This window comes from Siphateles boraxobius, unplaced genomic scaffold, assembly GCF_051911475.1.
Source record: "Siphateles boraxobius isolate OS27281-9 unplaced genomic scaffold, OSU_SipBor_1 31, whole genome shotgun sequence".
Classification (NCBI taxonomy): domain Eukaryota; kingdom Metazoa; phylum Chordata; class Actinopteri; order Cypriniformes; family Leuciscidae; genus Siphateles; species Siphateles boraxobius.
The window spans coordinates 1,401,108-1,419,373 of record NW_027508931.1 but is presented as its reverse complement, the minus strand read 5'-3'; the positions used below and the strand labels follow the sequence as shown (position 1 = coordinate 1,419,373).

The 18,266-nt window shown below is 37.9% G+C and overlaps 1 protein-coding gene across 2 annotated transcripts; it reads left to right on the top strand.

The window, feature by feature from the left end:
* The first annotated feature begins 439 nt into the window (after positions 1-439).
* On the top strand, positions 440-17,868 carry chka (choline kinase alpha). Of its 2 annotated transcripts, XM_077248857.1 has the most exons (12): positions 440-868; positions 2,050-2,158; positions 4,276-4,329; positions 10,699-10,812; positions 11,103-11,236; positions 12,030-12,134; positions 12,389-12,447; positions 12,557-12,644; positions 14,738-14,846; positions 14,941-15,047; positions 15,329-15,410; positions 15,992-17,868. In XM_077248857.1, exons 1-12 carry the CDS (start codon positions 633-635, stop codon positions 16,049-16,051), a joined length of 1,257 nt encoding a protein of 418 aa, XP_077104972.1. In that variant the 5' UTR covers positions 440-632; the 3' UTR covers positions 16,052-17,868. The 2 variants fall into 2 exon arrangements, with proteins under 2 accessions (XP_077104972.1, XP_077104970.1); XM_077248855.1 differs by lacking the exon at positions 4,276-4,329 and having other exon boundaries at positions 463-868.
* Positions 17,869-18,266: the final 398 nt, after the last annotated feature.

Below are 18,266 nucleotides of genomic sequence, written 5' to 3'. Positions count from 1 at the left end.
TCAAGTAAAATATCCAATGATAAGTGAATAACTCATCCTTAACTTAAACAAGAAAATCACTTAATATTATGTTTATCAGCATTACATCTCTTTTTAATTAGCATGTAACGTCAAAATAATCTGTGAAATTGACAACATTGTTATTTTTTGAAGCCATATTCCAGTCTGTTTCAAAATGAATAATTTTAGTTTGATATGGCTAAATATAATTCCGCTACAATTAAACACTGTTTTTCAAATAAAATGTTTTAAATATGCCTATTTTACAGAATGACGTGATAGTAATCTGGATTTCTCAGGCATTGTTTACTATTTTCGCAGCTCGAGGCTCGAGGCTCGAGCTTGGAATGAAGGGGACGTGACTCTGTTGTCCAATCAGAGGACAGAATGGGTGTGGTCGGGTGACGGGAGGTCAACCCCCTCGACTTTAACATACTGCGCACGAATCAACGCGTCTGACGCAGTGTGTTCTTCAGCATCGTGGGTACAGTTATACAGTGTCAATTGGTCCCATCAAATCTGCGTTTAAAACATCTGATAGCTATATAACTACTCAGACAGTCAGCGATTTCATTTATTGCCTGCAGGTTTTGATTATTTACGTTGATACCAGAGGCCAACAGACAGCAAATATGAAGACTAAATTCATCAATGGCGTGTCTTCTTCGCCTTCTATGTCTCTGGTTTTATTGGTAAATGAGAATGTCCTCGAAGTCCAGCCAGAGAGTGGGGACGAATGCAAAGACATTATTCGACCGGATGAGCCCGACCACCAGACGAAGCTGAAGGCGTATATGTGGTGTAAAGAATTCCTTCACGGAGCCTGGAAATCCATAGATGAGGGCGATTTTCAAATCTCCATCATCAGGTATTCTGCTTTGCGTGACTAGATGTGAAACAGATCAAAATGAACGTTTTTTTCTCCACCAATGAAATGGATGTATAATATTTTAGTTCGATAATGTTTTTTTATTTTGTATTTTTTGGGGGGGATTTTATGGTAATGAATTATATTTTTGCAGTAGTCATAATAAATTTATTTATTTTTTGAGCATAGACCTGAAAATGAAATTTCACAAAATGCACAAAAATACTATTTTCAAATTTTATATGGAATATCTATTTTCCAAAACATGTTTTACTCTAAAACTGCTACAAAAAAATTAAAGCAATAAATCTAAACAAGTTCCAAATTTCCAAATTTGAGCTTGATATCTCAAAAAACGAGCTTGCCTTTCAGTAAGATTTGTTTGGGAGCAGTACCAAAATTTCTACTAGATTTCATAGAAATTCGTTTCTATGGAAGCTTGTTTCCGCCATGAAATAAAATATTAAAAAGGTAATTGCGACTTTTAATCTCACGATTCTGACTCCCCCCCCCCCCCCCAGAATTGGACTTTATAACTCACAATTGAGAGTTTATGTATCACAAATCTGAGAAAAATCAGGATTGCGAGACATAATCTCACAATTGGAAGAAATAGTCACAATTGTCAGATATAAACTCGCAATTACGAGAAAAAAAAGTCAGAATTGGGGGAAATGAAATAAGTTGCAAGATAGGAACTCGCAAGTGCAAGAAAAAAAAGTCAGAATTGCGAGTTCTGACTTTTTTTTTATTGCAATCGCGAGTATATATCTCGCAATTCTGACTTTATTTCTCGCAATTGCTAGTTTATATCTCATAATTGTGAGGAAAAAGTCGTAAACATCTCTTTTTTATATATATGAAGAGTACCAGAGAAGGCATGTGAATGACATGTTCACTGGAAATGTGAGATAAATGTGAGTTTCCTTTCTTAAGATGATTTTGTACTGTAAGTTTTGCTCGTTTTGGTCATGAGATAATAAAAATACTACATTAATATGTCTCAGTTTCCATGACCATGGCTGTGACTCAAAACCAAGTGGTACACAAGTAATATATACAGTCAATGAAAATACAGAGATTGTGTCTTAAAAGTTTTGCAGCATTACTCTTTGTGGTATTGTCTAGTTGTAAATACTTATTTATCCTGATTGATTGTGAGAATACATTTTTGCTTATAGGGGAGGTCTCAGCAACAAACTGTTCCTCTGTGCTTTGCCAGAGAAGCAACCAAGCCTGGGAGATGAACCACGAAACGTGCTCCTTCGCCTATATGGACAAATTCTGCAGGTGTTTTGATAGTTTTTTACTTGGTCTAATGTTAAAGTGTGAATTAAGTGCCATATTGCATAATAATTTTATAAGATACTAAGTAGTATGTTGTTGAATACTTGATATATATATATATATATTTATACACACACACACACACACTATGTATTTATGTATGTATGAATTAGCATTTAAAATAATAATATCCACTTGAGTGCTTAGCAAAAGCCGTACCTGTGCCTTAAATATTTCAAACCCAAATTTTACACAATATATGTTCACTGTTAAATCTTCTATGAATGTATAGGTCAAGTTTTTGTGTTTGGTTTACTGTAGTAAGGTGGGAAGGATACATCAACTTTGCTGTTTAGTCTGAAACTAAGTCTTGTTTATCTGGGATGGCATGGATGGCAGTAATTTCAGTTCAAACAGTTAAAACAATCAAACAGTGTATTCATTTGTGTGTTAAAATGAACAAAAAATAATTTGTGCTTGTTATTTTAAGTAGTGATTGTTGTGAGATTTAAAAACCTAATATTCATTAGGCAGATGGCAACCCCCCTGGATCAGAAATCTCAATTAAGAATCGGTTCCCCCCTAAACAGATTTTGTATTTGTGTGTGTACCCTCTAAATTTAAAGAGGCAGTTTTTATTGGGTGATGTACCTCCATGGCTGTACTTGCGTGTCTTCTTTGCCGTAGGCTTGCCAAAGGAGCGTGCCTTGAGCACTCTTGTTTCCAGGTGATCCCAACATACCAAACACGGTACAGTATGCGATCCCTGAAGCCACAGCATTGTCTTCAAGTTTATGCGCATCTCAATCTTTAAAATCTTTGAGATCTACGCTCACGGCGTGCATTGCTCTGTCTGAAGTATTTTTCTGCCTCTATCTGCTTATTTTCAACTCTTTATTACTCCTTTGAAAAATATATAGGTGCTGGTTACATTAGCAAAGGAGTTGCAGCAGTATATTTTAACAAATTACGGTGGCATTTCAAATTTTTAATAGTTCTTATTGCAATACCATTATAATAATAACAACATTACTTGTAAAGGGTGTGTTTTATGATTAATATTAAGACAGTTTAGTCAATTTCTGTTTCTGTTTTCTAATTGTTTAATCTTTAGAAATAATTGTGTATTCAAAGTAATATTTAATATATAATGAAATTTATTAGCTAAATTATATAACAGAAAGATCAATATATTGCTAAATATAAATGATATGAATGCACTTGAATAGAACCATTTTTAGGAAGTGACAGAATGTTCCTATTAGGCTTTGGCTTTTTAAAAAAAAATGTATTAATGATGAGTTGCTTTAAATCTCTGGATGTTTTTCAGTAAATTATTTAGAGTAACAGCAGTCACGAAGCTAATGATGTCATACCTGATGAGGTGTCCTTAGGTCCACAGTCCAATCCTTTGAAGTCAGGTGTTTAAAAATGGAAATCTTAGACGAAGCATTAGTTGGAGCCATATTACAAATTCCAGAGTGTGTGGACTTTGCTACATAGTGATTCATAAATAAATCTCTCATTTGTCATGAGTTCAGTTCATTAAGGCCTTTTATATGATTATAACTGATTATAACCTGTGTTGATCTTTATTTAACTAGACGCACTTTATTGCTGTCACTAGCATTCATGTTGCTCTTGTGAGATTTACATAGTGTTTATTACTATGGACACCAAGTCCTCCAGATTGAGACTTTTTTTTTTATTCTAATGGAGAATAGCATTGTGTACTAAATATTTGTTCTTGGTCTCAATGGAACATGGATTTGATCATTGCAGTTGTAACAGAGTTTGAATTTGTTTTTTTTTTGTTTTTTTTTACCTGTGTTTGTCATGAAAAAAGCATTGGTTCAGCATATACTAGTCAAGCCTTTTGTTCAACAGGCCATACATTTCTAGCTATCAACCCTTTCTAACACTCTGTTCTTTTTATCACAAAGTTAATGCATTTGTTTAATGCACTTTCTTACTGTGCTGCCAAAGACATGGATTTAATAGTTTATAGTGGTTGACTGTTGCTTAAGGCAAATAGCTCTGTCATTTAATGTTGCTATGAAGATGTAACATAAAAACACTTGTGCTTATGGATAGTCTTTTGCTTTTTCTCTTATTGCTAGATGTCCTGTAATAAAGGGGATTGCAGACAATCTAACACAGAAAATCACTTTCAAGTAAGTAACATTGGCAAAGGTCTTTTTCTACTGTTTTTATGTGAGAAGAATGTGACTTATTGACTTGGGTGTCTCTAAAAAGGTGCCTTTTGGAGACACACATTGTCTTTATTACATCTCATCTGACATGTTCTTATTGAGATTATATGACCAATAAGAGCCCAAATTCATAAAAGCGTTTTAGTGAAACTGCTGTTATGTTTACCTCCCATCCCATCATCTTCAAAGGCCAAGGGACAAGCTATTTTGGTCATCAGATATGTTTTGTTTGGACCTGTCTCTTGTGATTTCAAACTTTTAGGTCAAATTCTTCCATGAGTTTCTTATACAGTAGTTGCATTCTCGTATTTTAGTGGACTATCTTCGCTCTTCAGGGGTCACTTGGGACCCCTCTTTAAGGGATAGTTAAACAATTCTGTCATCATTTACTCACCCTCAAGTTGTTCCAAACCTGGATGAATTTCTTTCTGCAGCTGAACACAAAATAAGATATTTTGAAGTATATGGGTGGGTAACCAAACATTTGATGGTCACCGTTGACTTCTTTCCCATCTTGTGTATGGCAAGAGATAGTTGGCCATACAATCACTAAGAATCATATATGACTGGAATGGTTAATGAGAGAGAATAGGTTCATACTGATAACCTACAAGGCTGAACCGCATCCTCTGACTCAATTAAAAATTTTCCAAGTTGCAATGGATCCTATTAGAAGCTTATCCCAGCATTAACCTCACTGCTTCAGGATCAGCTGGCAGTCCTGTCTGGCCTCTGCTAACTTTGCTTCTATTTTACAAGTGTAGTTTTGTATCTATTTTTCTTGGTGTTATTGTTAATGCAGAGATGGACTTCCCCTCACTGACCATTCATAACACCTGCATGTAGATACTGTCCCTGGTGTGAACTGATCTGCTTCAGTAATCCAGTGATTATGCCTTGTGTATTAACAGGCACTGGAAAACCCCAAGCGGCTGATCAGCTGTCACATGGCCATTTCTTAGTCAGATAAAAGGGTAGGGAGGGAGAGAGAGACTATGTTCGAAACCTGAAAAATTCTAGCTTTGCTGGCAGTATATGAAGGTAGGAAGGCTAGGCATGCATTGATATACCCCATTTTGGCTATGTCTGCATTAATCGTGATATATTTTTTAAAAACAGTGATTTCTATTCAAAACGCTCTTCGTCCACACACTAGCATTTTCAAGCGTTTTATTCACAACCTGAAGTGAGTGAATTTGGACACTTGAGTGTGTCGAAAGGGGCTGCTGCTTTTGCATAGTTTGTGCTTGCTGTTTAATAATCATTTGAAACTTAGCAAACTGGCAGCTTCAGAAGTAATAAAAAGATTTAACTTGAACTCTGTCATGGAAACAAGCATATATAAACCTTAATTAAACAATTTAATAATCATTTAAAAATGAATTTATACCTGTATTACGCTGTACCCACATTGGACCAGCGGTTTGGAAAATCGATGGATGGATAATTCAGCTGCGGGCGCCATGTTCTGGCGAGACGTGGGATTTCATTTGGCAAGAGCCTCACAGTGCTTTATGGGTATTCTTTAACCGTTGAGTGTACATCAGTACATATGGGATTGAAAGAGTGCGCTCGATAATGTCCACTAATGGCTGTCCCCTCAAATAGTGCCCTATTTAATGGAAAAGAGGGCGATTTTGGAAACAACCCTACATTAGCTTGATCAGGTGTGTTTGATAAATTCACATTATTTGTATAGCGCTTTTCACAATACACATCGTTTCAAAGCAGCTTTACAGAAAATGCATGAGTCCACATTACAATTTAGAGTGATCCGTTACTGTCTAAGTTATGTATTTCAGAAATGTAAATATACAAATCATAGTTAGCTAAAAATGTACTTATTTAAACAATGTAATAATTTAAAGAAGAAACAATGAGCTCATTGAAGTAATGAATACATGTTTTTTAACAAATAATATCTGCAGAACTGGCACTTCAGGGCAAAATTTGAACACCCATGAATCACATTACCTTACATCAAATACAGCAAATCCTGTTTCTGTAGGTGGCATTTTGATGTAAATAAGCTGTCTGTTAACTTTGACTGACTTGGCAGAAGACCAAAACTAGAACAAATTTGGACATAGAGCATGAGTCATTGTTGCATAGTATGTACGCAGTATGTGAAATATGATTAGAATTAGAAAACTCTTTGATGCTCCCAATCATTCATGCCTCCAAGCCAGAGATGGTGTTTCCAAAGTATCCTTTGAGGAAGTTTAGTTTCCTTCCAGGTTTTTTCCGTTCGAATTGTCCTCCAATAGTATCCTGTTTAATTTCTGAGAGAACCGGATGTTTTAAAAAAAAAAAACTGCAGATATTCCCTCAGTAGGTTTGTTGCGTAAGTGTGTGCAGTGCTTTTACCTGACCTCGTTAAATTGTGCTAGATAAAAGACTCAAGACTAATGCATTATTTTACTTAGTAGGTTAAACTGAGTTAGTTCTCTTACGAGAGTATCTCTCGTACTGCGTAATATCTTACGCTATGGGGAAAACCTCTTTTCCACGAGATATTGAAGCCAAAAATTATCCTTAATTTTGAATTAATGTAAAACACTGTGCGGCAGCACGCAGACATATGCAAGACGGCTCGCGCGCCTATTGGCTGCCCTGCGGCTACAGCAGCAGCCTACCAAGAGAGCCCCTTCGTGATACCCAATGGGGGCTCTTCGCGCCCATTTCGTCACGTCCCGCCAGAATAAGCGTGGCCTTGGCCTATAAATACGCTGGACAGGCTGATACAAACTGATTTTCATCTCTTCAGCGAAGCACTACTGCATCGCTGGATCCGGAGTGAGAAGCCGCGCCGTCTGATAGTAAGCCTTCAGCGGGAAGAGCCTTTGAGTCTGAAGCCGCCTTCATCTCGCCGCCTTCAGCCGCCGTACCTGCTACGCTTTCCGGCGTCAATATCCTTTTACTCTGCTGAGAGTGTGTGTTCGCCGTTGCGACTCACACTCTCTCTCTTATCTAAAAGAGCAGCGTCTTTTTCAAGATGCTTCGTTCCTGTGGCTCGTGCCAAGCCGCACTCAGCGACAGGGACCGCCTTTCATCTGCGTTTCCCGCCTGGGTAAGGATCCTGCAGCTCTCGTGTTCCCTGAGCGAGCTATTGCCATGGTGACTCTGAAGACTCGCCTGGCATTTTTTCTCCGAGTCTGCGGCTAGCTTTCTTTACGTTATAAGAAAGCTACCCCGCCCCCGCCCCCCGTGGGCGTGCGTCACCGGCGAAATGAGGAAAGAGTGTGTTTAGTCCCGCCGAGGCCGGACCAATCTCCATTTCTCAAACATTTCTCTGCTCCTCTTAGTTTGAGCGGCTAAAAAATGTCAATATTGGAGCAGTTAGCCTGTTGAATAACACGCACGCCGGCAAACAAACGCCGACACACACAGAACTGTGATGACGCTCTCTTATCTGCTCGACGGCCCCGTGGGTGTGTGTCACCGGCGAAATGAGGAAAGAGTGTGTTTTAGTCCCGCTGAGGCCCGACCAATCTCCATTTCTCAAACATTTCTCAGCTCCTCTTAGTTTGAGCGGCTGAAAATGTCAATATTGCAGCAATGAGCCTGTTGTATAACACGCACGCCTGCAAGCAAATGCCGACACACACAAAACTGTGATGACGCTCTCTTATCCGCTCGTTCAGTTCCAAGAAAATGCGACTGTTCCAGTGTATTTTGCAGTAAACAAGCCGGTACAATGGTCCGCTTGCCTGCACACAAATGCCGTTTCCACGGCGACCCAGAAAAATCATATAAGCAGTGTATTTTCTGGTATTCCGGCCACAGCCGATGGTGTTATGAGTGTAATAAAAATGCCCACAGCCATGTGTTCATTTCTACACACAAACACAGCCCGCCACAGTGCAGGGTTCGCACAAATGAGATCGACTCATGTCAATTGTGCATTAAATGTAGTGAATGTGCCCACAACCCAGTGCCCACAAACACTACACACTGCATGTGCCACGTTTTCTGTAAAAGAAACCAACACACATACAGTCAGCTAAGGCCCACGGTGTTTAAGTCTCGCCGCGGCCAGACTCCACCGAAACTTCGAGCTCGTTCAGTACCAAACAATGTGACTGTTCCAGTGTATTTTGCAGTAAGCAAGCCGGTATCACAGCCCGCTTGCCTGCACACAAACGCCATTTTTACGGCGACCCAGATAAATCCCAAAAAGAGTGTATTTCTGAAAAAAAATTAGTGAAGGAGCCCACGACACATTGCCCACAAACACTACACAATGCTTGTCCCACGGTTTCTGTAAAAACGAAACCAACACACATTCAGTCAGCACAAGCCGACGGTGTTCTCAGTGCAGTGAGTGTGCCCGCTGTCCCGCGCCCTCATTCCCTCACAGACACGCTCAACTCCACGGGGTTTGTCCCACTCACTCTCTCTCCACAATCTGTCATAGAGAAATCGAGCGCGACCAGGCTGCCCGCAGTGATCGGCGCGCCCCCCGCCTCGCACACTGTAAACACAGTGTTTATGTCTCAGCAGACCGAAGCTCTGCGACCGCCGCTGTGCCGCGGCCAGAGCCCGGATCTCATTCTACCTCTAGCTATTCACGCAAATGCGTGGGCAAAGCTTCCCGGGGTATCAGAATGGGTGTTGATCACTATAAAAAGAGGCTATTCGCTACAGTTCGCTCGACGTCCCCGCCGTTACATGGCGCGTGTCGAAACTACGGTAAACAACGAAGTATCTCATCTACTCGAGCCGAAATCGCGAAACTACTGAGCAAAGGACCCATAGAACCTTTGTCCCAGGCTCAGAACGAAGGGGGGCTATACAGCAGATATATTCTGGTACCGAAAAAAGACGGGGGTCTCAGACCCATTATAGATCTACGGCAGTTGAACAAAGCGCTTTTGAAGGGCCAGTTCAAAATGCTGACAACCAGGAAAATCCTCGCGCAAGTTCGCCAGGGAGACTGGTTCATGTCAATAGATCTGAAAGACGCCTATTTCCAAATACAGATTGCGTCACGTCACAGGCGATTCTTGAGATTCGCCTTCGAGGGCCAGGCATATCAATACACAGTCCTACCGTTCGCCCTGTCCCTAGCACCCCGTACATTTACGAAGTGCATGGACGAGGCTCTCGCACCCCTGAGACTTCAGGGCATGCGAGTTTTGAACTACTTGGACGATTGGCTGATTCTAGCTCGATCACACTCAAAGCTCATAGAACGCAGGGCCACATTACTCGAGCATCTCGAGAATCTAGGTCCATTTCCATCCAATCATTTGTTTACCCTCTTGTTGCTCCAAACCTGACTTCCTTTCGTACAGCAAACACAAAAAATATAAAATCTGTATTGATCTTTTCAATGAATCAACTGATCCGGTTCATGAATCGCACTGATCCAGTGCTCACTGTAGGAAAAGACTTTCACTGAATAACAGCTTAAATTTTGTTCTGTTCCTCACAGTTATTGTGTAGTTATTGTTTTTTTGTCATTTTGGAGATTGACAGTCCAGTTCTGATTCACTTTGTTTATATCGAATTTGTTTTGAAATTATTATTTTTTTTACTTTCTATTTCCTTATACTTTTATCATATTGGTGTGACTGTCTGAGGTCAAAACTTTTGCATTACATTGTCATAAGACAAATACATCTGTGGTTACAGTGAATACTCAAGAAATTCCCAAACATTTTAAATTATTCATGTTTGCAATTTCAAATGTTTGCCCTACCAGATGTTTAGGTGACTTCCTATGGGATTAGTTCAAAATACAGCACTCATTTACTTATAACTAGTAAATATATAATCTCTTCACAATCTAATTTGAGATGATCTTTAATAGGAAGGAAAGAATAAAAGCAGAGGTATAGAACGTTTAAAAATCGAAATACCTTATGTAAGTACTTTCCCCAAATAGGAAGGCAGCTCTTTTGGTTCTGTGTATTAACACTTGGCAAAGCCTTGTCCAAAAAAACAAGCTTAATGTCATTGCTAGTTAAGCAGCCACAATTAATGACTGGGATGTTTGGCAAGTTCTGCCTTGCTCAGCACAATTGCCTCTCTTGTTTTTTTCTCATTTAACTCACTTTGCTCCAGCACTGCCATTGAATTTGCTTCTGACAATCACAGCAGTTATAAAATGACTGGCTTGTAGACAAAATTGATTTCAGTGCAGAATTCCTTGTCCTTAGTTTTGAATGAAGTTCTTTAACTTAAGCTGAATCCCTCTTTCAGGAATTGAAGATCCAATCAAGCTAAACTAAGCAAGTTTTCAAGGCTGTCTTAGTGTTTTTTTGACATCTTGGAGGTTGATTCAGCTAGTGTCCGAACTGTATCCATATGTTTTTGTGTTTGCAGGGAGCTGATGCCATGGTACTGGAGAGTGTGATGTTTGCTATCCTGGCTGAGAGGGAGCTTGGGCCTAAGCTCTATGGCATCTTTCCACAGGGAAGACTGGAACAGTTTGTCCCAGTGAGTCTTAAAGTTTGCTGTTATGATAAGTGATCAGACAATCTGGATGTGAAACATAGTACACAACTTGATTTGACACTAATAGTTATTAACTATGGATTGTAAGATAAACCACATGACATTCTTGGCAAATGCAACTGTCACATTTTCCATTGCTCTGAAAGATGTTCCAGGCTTTTAAATAGACAGGAACTTGTGTGGGACTTCTTGTGTTTTACCTTTTTAGTTTGTATTTGTTTCTGTTTTAGTCAGCAAAACGCAAACTGACATTGCAATATGTTTGTCTGCAGAGTCGAAAACTGTCCACAGATGAGCTGAGTGTCCCTGGCATATGTGCTGAGATTGCTGAAAAGATCGCCAGGTTTCATGGAATGAGAATGCCCTTCAACAAGGAGCCAAAGTGGCTATTTGGCACAATGGACAAGTGAGTGATAATAAAAACTTTTAAATCCGTCCAGTATGTTTTAAATTCTTACCAATGTTCATGGCGGGTAAGGAACTACATCCTCCTTACTGTCAGGATGTTGATCGGATTTAGCTTTATTCTAGTGAAATTCAGGTACTAAACAGACAAAATTATTCATAAAATCTAAAAATATGATTTATGTCAACCAAGTTCCCTGGAAGTAAATTGTAAAAATAAATAATGAAACCAAAAAAAAGGTGAAACAAAACCTTTTTGCTTTCTGTTTCATGTTTTCTGGAAAACCCAATAATCTTTAGTATATCCACTGGGACCTAAAACAGCATTTATCACATAATCATATACAGTTACATTTATCTATATAGCGCTTCATACAATACAGATTGTTTCAAAGCAGCTTCACATTAATAAACTGGAAAATAATTGTAAAATGTATCAATTAAAGCAGCTCTACAGAAGATTATTATTCAGCTCGATTCAGTTCATTGTTTCAATTCACTTCAATAATCAGTTAATCAATTATGAGTTCAATTCAGCTATAAGCACAGCAGCTCTACAGAAGGCAATAGTCTCATTATTAAGCTTGATTCAGCTCAATGTTCTCATCCGATAGTGTCAGTGCCGTTAAATCAGTAATATTATTGAATATTAATTTTAATACCCAATAGTCTTTTAATCCCCAATCATCTTATTACTATATGAGTAAAAATGTCTGTTTTTGCCTGCAAACATAATTCATATTTTTGTTGATGGTCACCACTGCAATCTTTTTGTACTTGCATTATCTGCACAGGTACATGGATCAAGTGCTCCAGCTCACCTTCACCAGGGAACACCATGTGCGGAATTTCTCCCGCCTTTTGAGCTTCAATTTGCCTCAAGAGATGGACAGTCTCAAGTAAGATCTTTATTATCTAGATTATTCAGTACAGATTGATTTCACTTCTGTTTTAGAGGAATTATCTTCTCGTCATACACTTGTAGCACTGTTTCATTGACCAGCTTTGTCAGAACCCCTGGAAACTGTTCACACTTTAAGAGATTTGAGAGTGACTGATAGCAAGATAATGTATTGACAAGTAAAAGGTGTTTGTTTGCTGCTCATTATTGACGTATTTGTATGCTTATTCAATCGGCTGTTTGTGAACACAGGTGTCTACTAGAATCTACTCCCTCTCCTGTTGTTTTTTGCCACAATGACTTGCAAGAAGGTTAGACAGGTTTACTGTGATTATTTCACTATTGTTTCTAAAAATGTACTTTAGTTACTTTTCAATGTTTGATAAAGTAGTTTTAAGAGTACTGGCATGTTTCAAACAGGGAACATCTTGCTCCTAAGTGGCCGTGAGAAAGCAGACAGACAGAGGCTCATGCTGATCGACTTTGAATACAGCAGCTACAACTACAGGTCTGTAATGTTCGTAGTTTCATTTATCCCACACATGATTCCTCACGTGCTTCATCAGAAGTAGCACATGCAGCTAAATTCCAATTTGTTTTTTTAACAAACAGATGTTTGATTGGAATTAAGTTTTGATCTTTTACCTGACCTCCGACATCTTTGGAGCTGATTTAAAGAACTGGCTGTTTTTCAAGACCACTCAGTTGTTTCTGATAAGCTTGGAACGCTTAGGGTGCCCCATTTCTGAGAAGGGACCTCCAGACGTTGAAGGCTCTGGCAAAACACAGTTGCTAGGGTACTTGCATTCTTGCACGTGCTCAAACACTGGCCTCATTGAGGCAATCCTCTAAACTGCTCTAAACTGTAACATGTTCTTTTAGTAACTTAGTTTTATTCGAAAAGGGTCCTAAATTTGCAAGATCACTGTTCCAGTGGTGGATGGCATGGGTCAAGACATGTTTTGTTTGTTTTCCCATCTTACCATCCAATGTGGTCCCCTACAGCATAAGTGACTCATGGTTAGGCCCATTGACAGTGTTTGTTCAGCAAAGCCGTAGAATATTATGCCTGGCTTTACAGCCACAGAAATGTGTGCTTTGTTTAGTTTCCACAGCAGCTGTGAGCCTCTTCACAAAGAGCTCCACAGTCTTACTTACAAATTAATCTCCTTCAGTTTGTGTAGTCAAATTAAGGCCTTGTGTCCACCAAAGCGTTTTTTTTTCACGCAGCTGGCGTATTTTTCCAATTGTTTTCAATGGGAGCACCGCGTTTTTTAAACACCATGAGCGTAACGAGGCGCTGAACGCCCAGCGTTTTTACTGGTAGCCGAGAGTTGAAGAATGTTCAACTTTGGGGTAAAACGCAGTGCTCATAAGTGTCACTTTTTACCCAACCGTCCAATCTCAGTGGAGGAGGGGCGGAACAAATATAACACCGACCAACCACCACATTCTGCTTGTTCAACGTTAACAAATGACAACAACAAGCATAATAACGGATCAAAATAATTTTAAACAAGAGCCAGAGAAAATACATTACATTGCATCGACATTTTAATATAGAATCAACACAGAAACAACATATGTGTGAAATGAGATACTAGTAACACTTTCGCGGATATTCCGTATCATAACAAGCAAAGTGTCTCAACTGAAAAAAAATGCTGCGGACAACTTTCAGAATAGTTTTAGCATGTTAATGGATTTGACAATGTTAATGTACTTTGGTAAACTGTATCTTCTACGTTTGCTGCTGCTGCAGAGCAAGTATGGAGTTACTACTGCAAAAAGATACACAGATGCTGTGAGCATGTAAGATATGCTGCTGCTGCATGAATAGACATACATAAATCCCGTAGCAAATCTAGGCAGGTGGAGTTGAGGGAGGTGGAGGATTTCAGAGGACGCTGCATGACCAGCTTACAGCGAACACTGATCCAGACTATTTAAATGTTGAGTAAGCAATCTCACTGGCTGCAAAATCAGCAGGGGCCAATCAGCTTGTGCCATGTAATGCATACAATATTGCTTGTAGATTGCATGTGAAGGATCAGTCTAATCTAGATATTTATTATCATCTTGCCAAACGGAACATTAACGGAAAATGTTTAACTTATTTAAAATGTAAATGTCGCACAGTATTTTAGACCAGGAGTTTTAAAGCTAAGGTCTGGGGACCACCAGGGGGCCACAAGTATGTGCTAAAGGTTTTGTGGAAAATTGGAGAGAAGATTTTACACATTGCATTTCTAGGGCTTTCAAATTTAAAGTGTTGACTTATCGATGGAATATATTTAACACTATTTTTGTGGAGGTTGTTGGATCATCATACCAGTGTTTGGCATTTGTAGTCAGTAATAAATGTAATATTGTTGTGGGATCAGCCTTACAGTTTGCTTGAAGCCCTTCAAAACTGATTTATTCATTATTTATTAAAGCCGATCAGAAACGTTTCATAATATGATATTCTCATGAATTTGAGAAACTACCAACCTCCTTCAAAGTTACTAATGATCTCTTACTGATCAAGACTTGTGCATTATGCATTATCACACTAACAAATGTTGATGATGGGGTAATGATCTCCTCTTTCTCCCACAGAGGATTTGACATTGGAAATTTCTTCTGTGAGTGGACTTATGACTACACCTATGACAAGTTTCCATTTTTCACAGCCAACAACCAAAATTACCCTACCAATGCACAGCAGGTTTGTAAAATGCCTCTCTTTGGTAGTTTCCTGTTCTTAAATATATGAATATATTAACCATGAAAATGCCTACATTTAATTTTGTTTTTCTCAGATGCTTTTCTTTCGGAATTATCTGTTGGAATCGAATGCTGGATTTGAAAACTTGAGTGAAGAGGACCAGCTGAAACTCATAGAAGATATGCTAGTGGAGGTTAACAGGTAAAAGACTTACCTCAGATATGTCTTACTAAGGCAGTTTTACACACATTTTGCCATCAAATTGTAATTTTATAGATGATTATGTAACATTCCTGTGCTTGTTGATTTTGAAACGAGGCCCATTGAATCAAAAGAAAAAAAGGAACAAGGCTATCCCTCAGTGGCCTTTTACTGTTACTACTATGAATATTGTAAAAAAAGAGGTTTGGACCAAGTCCAACAGTGATCACCAAATGTTCTTTCAATCTGTACTTTTGTGAACTCAATGCTCTCTCATTTAGGTTTGCTCTGGCCTCCCACTTCTTCTGGGGATTGTGGTCCATGATCCAGGCCAAAATATCAACTATTGAGTTTGGGTACATGGTGAGTTATTGTAGGAAAGCTGTCAAGTCTTTGTGTGCATGTGTTGAGTTATTGCTAATCATGAACCATAGAATATATTCAATTATACACAGTGTAGCTCTTAGGTTAGCCAGGAATTTTATCACTGGAGATAAGATATGAAAAGATACAGTAATTGCGATATTTGTACTGCCTGACAACCTTAGGACAGTACAAAATTATTTGTGAGGTCAGGCTAACATATAAACCTATTGTAAACCTGTAAACTGTAAACCTATTGGGTGTGTGTCACAGTAATGTTTTTTATATACAACGTTGTATAATTTGTGTAATTTTTAAAACAACTTTACTGAACAAATGTAAAACAATGAAAATAGAAAATGAATGATTTACATTGACAGTCTTAAATAACAATAAATAAAAAATAGGGTCAAGTTCAAGATACTTTTTATAAACAGAGGGACACTGAGGTCCAAGATAGTCCAAATAATGCACCCATACCTTGTCGAACTGATTTGTTATTACTATATATCATTTAAATGTTAAAAGCTAATAGTTTAAAATAGTAACAGACTAAACATTTGTCTTATTTTCTTATACAGGAATACGCCATGACCAGGTTTGATGCATACTTTGAGCTGAAAAGGAAGCTCAGGGTTTAAAGGAAAAATGTAGCATTTCCCAACGGACCGAAGGAAGAGGGAACAATGTACGGAAGGAACATTGGTGTCAGGAAAAGAGCGGAGCACATTTCAAATGTGTTTGAAAGAAGATGCTCTGAGTGATTCAGCTGTGCTGCATAGACCAAAATCAGTGCAACATACATATTTAAAAAAACTAAACAAAAAGGCTCTGTGCATTGAGTATTCCATATGCTGCTTCTCAGTGTTTACAACTTTAAGCTTCTGACATTTAACACATCAGATTGAGCTTCTAGACCGTTCGAGAGAAAAATAGAAGACAATAACAAGGTCACGTGCCAGAAAAAGAAATAGATTCTAGGTCAGAGTGGAACATATTTTATGCAGCTGCGATTTGATTCATAAGTCAAAGAATGGTCTGGTGGAAAGTTCTTCATACTAACTTAAACCTTGCGGTATTTCTTATCACGTAGTCATTTGCTGTAATGTTATCTATACAACCGGTGGTCGAATGTGTGCTGTGAAAGAGTAAGGTTCAAAAACTGAACCTTTTACCAGAAAATGGTACAACAGACCAAACTATGTTGGCACTGTTGTTCTGATGATTCAGTATTGTGTTTCCAAGTTCTCGGTTTCCATATTATGTGACCATTTTTGTGTCCTTTTTACTGTATGATTTACCTCTTTTCTACTTGAACTTCTAGCAGATCATTTAATTTCGATTTCTAGTAGATCCGCATGATGTGAATTGAAATACCTGTGGGACCGTACCATCTGTGTTTCTCCTTAGGAGGAGAGGGTACAAATGAAATATCTGTCTTAATGGTGTAAAACTTTATGGTTTTGATCACAGTGATCTCATTCACCTCTTATTAGAGGTGCTTGTGTATTTTATACGAAAAAGTGTCCAATATGAAAGCACTCCTGCTTGTATCCGATTTGAAATTAAATTGATAACTTAGAAATTAATATAAAACGTAATCTATACAATCTATTCCCTAGAGGAAAAAAAAAGATGTTTTATAACATTTGGTTCAATTATAGTTTTGCATTGAAAACAGAAGTGAAAGTTTATTCTTGTAAAATTAATGCTATAAAATAGCTTTACAACTAAACAAAATTTACATAATGCACTTAATGTTATTCATTTTACTCTGTATAACCCTAAATTGCTTTTTTATATGTTTAAAATGTGAGTGTAGTTATACATTATTAAGGCAGTCTGGCTTTTTACTAACGGTCATGTTCAAGGCACTTTCTCAAGCAGTTTTGTGAAAAAGTTTTAGTACTTGCAAATGTAACTTTTCTATTATTTTTCTGCAATGGAAGATGTATTTTTCTTAATAAGAAAGTGTTCTCTGTCCTGACTGAAATGTCAGTGGACCTCTTGACCATTTTTTATTGTACAATACTGGCAATCAGTTGATTTATTTCCACATATCTTAAACCATATAAAATAAAAGTTAATATTTATTTACATGTTCATATAACTGGTCTCTAAATACCGATTTTTGGAACATCATTAACCATGAAGGAAAAAGTGGAAGTATAGTGTTGAATGTAAATATAAAAAAATAATAAATGAGTAATTCCAAGAGGAATATGAATCCTTTGTATTTTAAAATCAGGTGTATAGACCAGCTTTACTAACTTATCCATCTGTTAACATCAATATCAAGCCTGTGATGCTTGTTCTCTCTAATTGTATTAAAAATGAGGTATAGAAAAAAAAACTGATTTACACTTCTGCTTACAAAAGATGTAAGATGTGAAACCATTCAACAGAATGTACTTATTCATGCTTCGCATATTACTGTGAATAAAGAGGTGGAAATTTATTTTATTGTCGTTCTTTTCTTTCCTCATCCCTGCCCCTAATCTCACAAAAGATTGATTAAACTGGAACGAAATTAGGTGATGACATTTTTTTCTGATCATGTTCCAAATCTTGATTTACTTATTATAAATTTGGAAAAATTATACAATCAATAATTTATCCCTTAAAACTAATCTCTAATAATCCAAATTACATATTTAAAGGTTTCCCCTTGAAAATAATTTCTTTATGCCTTAAAATAGCTTGAATGTAATTATTACACCTACGCTTCATTTAGGATCCATCATGAATATGCAAATTGGTCTCCGCCTCCATTCAATCACACCACCAGTTCAGACTGCCTGATTCTCTCAGGGAACTGAAGTAAACGTTACACAATACCAAATGTAAATGTCGTTT